General features: G+C 27.7%; 1 protein-coding gene across 1 annotated transcript; it reads right to left on the reverse strand.

The window, feature by feature from the left end:
• Nucleotides 1-3,566: 3,566 nt before the first annotated feature.
• LOC145834815 (angiopoietin-1-like) lies at nt 3,567-8,489 on the reverse strand. The gene is made up of 9 exons (XM_082942325.1): nt 8,254-8,489; nt 7,477-7,695; nt 7,028-7,216; nt 5,737-5,873; nt 5,338-5,434; nt 4,980-5,076; nt 4,465-4,532; nt 4,201-4,269; nt 3,567-3,842 (listed from the first exon to the last, which is right to left on the reverse strand). The coding sequence occupies exons 1-9, from the start codon at nt 8,486-8,488 to the stop codon at nt 3,664-3,666; spliced, it is 1,290 nt and encodes a 429-aa protein (XP_082798451.1). The 5' UTR covers nt 8,489; the 3' UTR covers nt 3,567-3,663.
• Between the last annotated feature and the right edge of the window lie 254 nt (nt 8,490-8,743).

The following is an 8,743-nucleotide window of genomic DNA, read 5'->3' on the forward strand; positions in this document are numbered from 1 at the left end:
AATCGATTAGAAATGGCAATTTTATATAAACTTAAATTTATACCTTTTAACTTTCATAGCTGTACTGATTTAAAAATTGACAACAAAGTTGTAAAAGTAAAATAGTAAATATCATTGTACTCTGACGTATTAATATAAACTATTACAACCAGTACGAGATTTTCTTGTTCAAAAACAAAAATTACCTGCGTTACGATCAGTAAAAAATAATCTCAAAAATAAAAACAGAACAAACAATCGTATCTTAAAATAAAAGATAAAACTATTTGAATAAACTCAGACTTGTAGCATTCTGTTCCACTGTGACGTTTAAGGAGTTGTCAACGCTTAAATCGTCTCAATTGTTTTCCCGCCAAAATAAAAAAAAAACCCGCAGTCGCAACACCGACCAGCAGAAACGCGATGAGAATTGGCGCTACGCAGTGCTTCATCGACCACACCTTGACAATGTTTGTCCTTCTGTCACGCGACATTTCTCCCGTTGACATTTCTCCTGGTGTTTGTTGTCCTGATGACGTTTCTTCTTGCGTTTGTTGTGCTGGTAACATTTCTCCTGGTGTTTGTTGTCCTTGTGACATTTCTCCTGGTGTTCGTTGTCTTTGTGACATTTCTCCTTGTACTTGTCTTGCCGCTGTTGACTGTTGCGCCTGCGGCTAGAAATATCGTTAGGCAAAATTTGCTAAAGGTTTTACGTAAAAAGTTTGCTAAAGGTTTTTACTAAATTGGTATGCTGTATTAGTATTTCACTATTTGCTCATTAATATCAATATGTTCTTGTATTAATACAAGTGTTAAGATTAGTCGACATGCCAAATTAGTATACTACCGAATACATATCTAGTATATCACTTTATTTGGCATTTTTTACCCTAAACAGATCTGAATCCAGTTTTTTGAAACCAACAAAAGTAATTTTTTAGTTTCAAAATGTCTTTATGCAAAGAAAAAATCACACAAAAATATAACTAATCGTTTTCTGAAAAGACACCAGTAAATTATCGATTAAAAAAAATTCACAGTTTCAATACATAGCATATTAGCAAGTATTGAAGACGATCATAGGTAGAAGTTGGCAAAGCATCTGTACTTACTAAATGATCAATAAAGCGAAAGTGATTAAATTTTTTTTATTAAAAAGCTTAGTTCAAGGATTTGGCCCGTTACGTAGAAATATCTGGCCTGATAATTACTTTTTAGCTCGAAAACATTTGCGCAAAACAACTAAGAAAGAGCTTTTTATAACAAATCTGCACTTCAAACATGCAACCAATTTCTTTTTGCTTCCCGGGTACTTAATGTTTATTTTGATGCATTTTTGCGATTAAGAACATAAAAAAATTACTATTTTTTGAAGTTATGATGCCCACTAAAATTATTTTTAATATATCCAGCCCGCAAAATGCTTATATTGCAAGTCTCTTTATCGACTAGAAAAGTTTCTAACCCCTAAGATAAATAAAAATATGTCAAACTTTGGGAAAAATACTTAATTCAAAGTGTAAGACAGTGAAACGTTTCAGAGACTTAAGTTAAGTGGACTCGGATCCGGCTGAACTCTTATTTTGTGTATTTGGTAGATCACTATTTAAGATTTTAAAACAGCTTTAATGACAACATATAATAAGTAAAATGTTTTATTTGTTAAAAAGCCTATATACAGCTTGCAAAGGAGTTAGTGTAAGTTATAATTTTAATACTACTGAATTATGTTTAAAACATGTACACTATATGGTAACAGGTTGAAATTGCACAAAGACAAAGTTGCACGAAGACGTATGGTAATTATGATAAATGTTATATTTATGATAAACATAAACATTATCCCCTTACGAAAAATAAACATTTCAAAAAGTAGTTTTACAAATTGAAACTTTTGAGAGAATTTAGTTAAGTGGATTCGGATTCGGTTGAACTGTAGTTTTGTGGATTAGGTAGATCACTGGGTTAGATATAAAATAAACTTTAATAACAAAGTTTTAATAAAAGAATCTTATTTTTGTTTACTGTAAAACGACTATATAAATCTTGTAAAAGATAATTTATGTAAATGTTTATCCTAACACAACTTAATAATGCTTGAAAAAATTTTAAAACCTGTTTTTTATTTTGATCTGGAAATTGCTTGGTACCTTGAGTCTTATGAATATTTTTGAAAAATTAAAACTATCTATCAACAAAAGCATATAAGCATTTTTAAAGAAACTACTTTATTATGAATACGAACGTCCATATTTCAAGACAAACACTAACGATTAATATAAATCAGTGTTTCCCAAAGTAACTTATCTTTAAGACAATTTTGGCTGCCAGGGAAATAATGAGTATGGTAGCATAAATGTAAGTTTGGCTAGACTGGTAAAGGGAGATATTGTAGTTATAATTTATCGAACAACCAAAAAGACGTTAAAAATATTTGATCCTAAAACCTGGTGCACGAAAAAGAACCTTTCGGTTATCGAGTCAAACACCACTTAGCTACCGTTTAACGTCTTGTCCATAAAAGCATCTATTAATAGTGTTATTTTTTTAATTCAAACAAATTACTGGTTATGAAAATGAGCTTTGTAAACACTAGTTTAAGGTAAACTGTATCTTCTAAAAACTCTTAATTGCGATGATTAATTTACTGATGCATTTATATTTACAAGCAAAACAACCTGCGGTCGCTGCCGGTTAGCTTTATTTTTGGCGCCATTTTTATTTTCCCGCCACCCTTTGACGAACCATCGCTTGACTTCTGTTACGTACTCGTAAGTGTAAAAATCGTCGCTTCGATCGTTTGAAGGAACCTTTTTCAAACCTTTTTGCTTTTTACCCATTTTTCGTGTCGAAATTTTACATCAGTCGTTTTTTATACAGTTTTCGGTGTTATGACGTATTTGAATACTCTTTTTGGGTTTTTGTATGAATTTCTGTTGCATTTGTACTTATATACAACTTTACTTTTGTAATGATTTAGGGTAGACAGTATTTTAAAGTGCTTTTTAGATTACAAGTATAGGTATTATGTTGTTTCAAAAAAAACTTAGTTTTAGTTTAAACATAAATATTGTATTGAAGTATTTTTTCATTTAGTTTTGTTTTGTCTGCTTTTCAAAGCTTTAAAATTATTTGATGAAATCTATTGAAAACATTGAACCATTATATTTTTGAACTTTGCTATTGAAATTTATTTTATAGCTTAAGTTAGTCAATTATATGAAATAAATTTAATGATGAATAATACTATTTACTTCTTTTCTTTATTTTAAAACTTCATATAGAGAGTTAATTAGACTTATAATAACAAACTCGACAATTTTTTTAAGTTCAATATTTATTGCTACACTTAAAATATTTACGATGTTTAAAGGAAAAACTAATAGTATATATTACAAAAGACATTTTCTATCAAACTAAATCATTTGAAAAACTGAAAAGTTAATCAGAAAAAAAATTTAAATTGAAAAACTAATTGCAATCTACTTACAAGTTGTAAACATTTATTTTAAACAAGCTAATTACAAATACTACATAATTAACAATTGTAGTAAAACTATTTAATGTAAAACAAGTATGTATTCAATTACACATATACGAAACCAATGTTATAAAAGTTTGCAAAAAGGTATTATTTAAAAGTAAAAATATTTAAACTGTTAAAAAGGCACACAAATAAAAATATTAGTTTTTTCTCTTCACCATCATAACTGAAGTTTTGAGGGAATGCCTTCTATTGAAATGGTGCCACCTCAATCCTTTGTAATCATTCTTACTCGGGTCTTGGTATTCCCCGTTTAAGTTGGAATAATGGCAATTCTTAAACCACCATCCTCCACCTCCATACTTGGTGGCGCAATTTCCTTTAAAATATTTTGAATAAAGGAAAGGTTTGATTTAAATGTTTTAAAGTGGAAAATCTTTAAAAAAAAATCAAATAGTATAAAAGTTTTCTTTTAAAGTGATTGTCTTTTGTTTCTAAAAACTTTAAACCGTAAACGGTGGCACGATTTCATTTAAAAATGTTTAAGCAAATGAAGGAGTTTAGTAACATGGTTTCAATTAAAATGTTATTTAAAGTAAAAATCAGTAAATGGTTTATTAGTTAAATCAAATTGTTTATTGTTTAATCTGAAAACCCCAATAACTTTATGAGTTTAAATACAATAGAATTTGAGTATATTGAATTGTTATTTCATAACTACGCAATATAATACTTACCTGAACTTCGGTCATTGTCCTGATCTTCGGTGGAAAATCTCATTCCATTGTGGTGAGCCAGCGAATCGCCTGTTGTATAAAAATAAAATAATTTTCTTAAATAATTATTCTTATAATCATAGTTTACCAATTCAACTTTATTTTGAGAAAAAACCCTTATAAAGAAACGTAAAAAAAAACTTTGTTGATAAACCATATTTTAAACTATAGAACAAAAATTGCTTTGAGTTGTACGAAAAATTAAAAACAAATAAAAATGTTTACCGGCAGTTCCTGAGTGCTGGCCAATATGTAAAGTAAACTTCTCAGATTCACTTCCCAGGTAAAACTCACTAAAAAAATAAAACCATTAAAACGGAATGTTAAACAATTTTATTAACTCTCCCAATATTTTGTTCCTCATTTAATGCTACAAGTTACCAAGTTAAATAGAATCAAACGAGAAAGTTGGTATGAACTGTAAAATTCAGTACTGGTGCAATATTATGTAAGATTATTAAATATACGAGACGAAAATAAATACTTGGAAGAATATTGAATTTATAGCAAAAATAACTTTTAGTTTTATCAATGAAGTACAGCAAATATTAATTTTTAACCCATATATCTGTAAGTTTTGTTTTGTGTAAATTTTATTTTGTTTAAATTTTCTGTAAAATGACATTTTTTAGTATAATCGAATTTTATAAGTAAGTACTAATTTATACTTATAAAGTTTAACAACCTAGTTTTTTTCAATTTATATTTTTTATTTGTGTTTGAAATTAAAAAATTCTAACTCATATTCGGCGTATGCAGTTTCTCCATTAAGTTTTTCAAGCTCAATTCTAAGCACGAAATCTCTTTCTTTCAGAAGTGCGTACATGTTCTCTAACCCTTTTAATTAATTAAACTTTAGTTCTATGGTACAATATTAAAATATATATTTGTATATATATTGAAATTTCAATAACTTAATAAAATTTAATTTTAATCAACTACACGTTCATCATCAAATACAGTTTTGTTGTAACAATATACAAATGAAATTTATATATATTAAAGTAAACCAATAAACAAACTGCTCAACTTTATTTTATGTAACAAACAGTTAAATTGTGGTAATTTACAGACGAAATACACTAATGATAAACAAACCGAGCCAGTAATTTCCTGTTTTCTCACCGAACCCCGTGACGTAATCCGACCAATTTCTTTTGAAGCTCGTTGACGAGTCTGACCTTTTTTGTAAGACCTGGGAACAAGGTAACATGATAAACGTTTTAAAAATAGTGTACAAAGTTATGTAATGAGTTGCTACTGTTTGTTTACAAGTGTACAAAATTATACAAAGAATTAACATTAATTTTATATTCTTATACAAAAGTAATAATGTTCAACGCTTAAAAAAAAACTAGGCAGTTACGCAGTTTAGTGTAATTTTCAATAAATAAAATTAAAATGAGATTTTCAAATGGTTCGGTTTTATTTTTAGTAAAAAAAAAGGTTGAATCATAAAAAATAGTACACTTAAAAGTGATTTTCTAGAAAACTGACTGTCCACCCATTGTTATCAGAGTCGAACTGACAAAAAGCTTCTAACTTTTGTGTAACATCTTCAAAGGGTTTTATAGTATAAACACCATTTTGAGCGTCGGAGTTGGATTTCTTGACGTCATTACAATCACGTACAGCTGAAAATCAAATAAAAAAAGTAATAAATTGTTTATCAATATTTTCTTGTTAAGTCAAGTAAATTTATGAGTGTTGTTAATTGATATATTTAGTTGTTTTTGAAAATGATAAAACGTTTTTATGTCTTTAAATGCTTCTATAACGAAATTAAATGTTAGGTTTAAAAACATTAAAAAAAATTAATTTGGAAAATAATTACAGCCCTCTAACTAGAAATTACTTTTGTATACTTAAATGCTGAGAATGAGTAAAAATTTTTTGAACATAAGTGACCAGCAATTATACAATAAATATACACAAGACACAAAATTTAAATAAAATCATATATAATTCTGTTTATATAAAATAGAAATACTTATGTTTTTCAAAAACGAAATATTATATACCGGTCAAGGTTTTAAATGCATCTAATCGTTTATCCATTGCAGAACAATTGGTTAATAATTCAATATGAGCAAACAGTTATAATCTGAATAGATTTAAGATTATTATTACTTGTAGTAATGTTTTTGATTTGACCAAATTAGAAACTACTTGTAATTTGTTAAGGAAACCCGTTTTATGTAATCAAAAAATTTTTGACTCTACTGTTTCTTTATTTTCGTAACATTTTATAAGAATTTTTCATTTTATTTATGTTTGTTTTACTGTAGATTAATTATAATGTAAGTAAACCTAAATGATTTTATTCGTTACTAACTGATTTTGTTATTTATTAAACTCTTGATTACTTTATGATTTTTTGATTACTTGGTTACTATATAAGTTTTTAAAATCTTATCTATTGCTAGCTTTGTACTCAACGGATGAGAATTGCTCGAAATATATCTAGTTTTGTTTAAATTGTGTGTCTGATATATCTTATTGTATAAAATGTATTTTACAAAAAAACTGTTTTTATCAATTTGAAACTTACGAGTCTCTAGTAACTAAAAAATATTAACAAGTTTTGAAAAGTATGTCTATCTTTAAATTTGTTAGAAATTTTAACTTAAAGTAAACCAACTTTACAAAACCTAGCTTATGTAGCCAAGTTGATTACTATTTAGTTTTTAATTTTTTGGTATAGATCTTTCGTTTGTAAATCTGTGTTAATAAAAGATTTATCAAAATTCTTATAGTTGTTTAAACCTAAAACAATAAAGTTACAAACGTTCGCAAATATCTATAACTTTGCTTGTTTTTGAAAATGTTCCGTCTTGGCAAACTGGATTTTCTTCTCCAAGTCGGTAACCAGGGTCGCAAACGACAGATATTTTTGTACCGGTTGGGATAAGATTGCCTATAATGTCACTTAAACTTCCATTCTTGATTTCAATGTCATCTACAGCACAAGGCTTTCCTAGAGATGAGAATGTTTCAATATCTTTTTTTTACAACTTAAAATTTTGATTAGTATACATATATATAATCAAAATATGTGTATATATATTACATATAACTAGTAGTAAAGTAACTTTCATTCTTTTAAAAGGTTTGTTTAGTTTCATAATTGTATACATAGTGTAAAAAATGTTTAACAAAATAAAACCTTATAAAAAATGACAACTTTCTAACTTTCAATTATGATTATGGATGTGAATGCTAAACATTTAAAACAACCTCCCATATATGTATAAATAAGATTCTTCAATTGGTTGTGGTTTTTATACAGTATTTTATGGTCATGAGTCAAATTTTGCTGCTCTTCTTTTAGCTGTTTCAATTCACGCTCTAAATGTTCTGTGTGGTTACTAAAAACATGCAACTTCTTTTTTATTTTCTTGTTTTCGTGTTTTAGATGTTCTATTTCGGTAATGTTGTAGTCTACACCAGGCTCACCTAAAAACAAAAAAAATTCTAAAATTATCAACAACTTATTTGTCTTTGTATTTATGATCAGGCTAAATGACATCATAACAAAGTAGAGTATAGTGTAAAGGTTTACAAATAAAGATAGACCTAACTAATCATAATTCTTCTTAGAGATTTGAAAATGTATTTAAATAATAAATTATTTTACTTAACTAAATTTTAATAACTTAATTAAATAATCTTTATTCCTGATTTAGTTATAATATATTATTTAAAATCATATATTTTATATATACTTTTAAATCGAAGCGTAATAAAGAACAAAAAAGGCTTAAAAGCTATTTAGAATACAACACATTAGTTTAAAAACACAAGACTACCAAGTATACATTAATATAAAAAAACAATATTAGAGAACAAACATTAAACTATATCGTATTAACCAAAACTTAAAAAATATCAAAAAAAATTTTAAGTTCTTAGAATATAAAAGTAAGTTGAAAACATATCTGTAAAATATCAAATACACATGTGTGTAAAAAAATACTTTTAAAATGGCTAAAACTAAAACAAATTTCAACCGACCTTTCACGCCCTGCTTGCCGGTTTCTCCGGTGATTCCCCTCTCCCCGTCTGCTCCGTTCTCTCCTTTCTGGCCGCGCTTTCCGGGCAGACCGCGGGAAGGGAGACCGCCGCTTGTTGGGGTTTCGTCCCCGCCGCAGTGGAAGGTGGTCCGCATTTGGCACTCGCCCAAGTTGGAAAGCTGCCCGTCGCATAGGAGGTGGGCGAGAAGTGAGAACAGTAAAAAGACTAATTTCATTTTAAATGACTGTGAAATTGAGTTAGTAAACAACTATCTTTATAAATAGGTGGTCAATTTTAACGCCTTACTTCATTTAAACGGTGGTGAATTTAAACTAGTATTGCAACTAAATAATATTTAAAATGAATGACTTTATTTTAACTAGCCGTGTAGTTATAATTAGTAGAAATATTTTATTACAAATAGGCAGTAATTTTAAACCTCTAATTTTATTTTAAATGGCTGTGAAATTATTAATAGTAAAAGTAATTT

The sequence above is a fragment of the Thalia democratica genome, chromosome 4 (genome assembly GCF_965202585.1).
Source record: "Thalia democratica chromosome 4, ktThaDemo2.hap1.1, whole genome shotgun sequence".
Lineage (NCBI taxonomy): Eukaryota > Metazoa > Chordata > Thaliacea > Salpida > Salpidae > Thalia > Thalia democratica.

Bases quoted from the DNA above. Each gene is read 5' to 3' on its own strand.
- LOC145834815 (XM_082942325.1), bottom strand. From the start codon at position 8,488: ATGAAATTAGTCTTTTTACTGTTCTCACTTCTCGCCCACCTCCTATGC. The intron at 7,696-8,253 runs GTCGGTTGAAAT...TTTTGTTTTTAG, and splicing joins CGGCAAGCAGGGCGTGAAAG to GTGAGCCTGGTGTAGACTAC. The intron at 4,533-4,979 runs GTTAGAATTTTT...TTATTTTTTTAG, and splicing joins ACTGCATACGCCGAATATGA to TGAGTTTTACCTGGGAAGTG.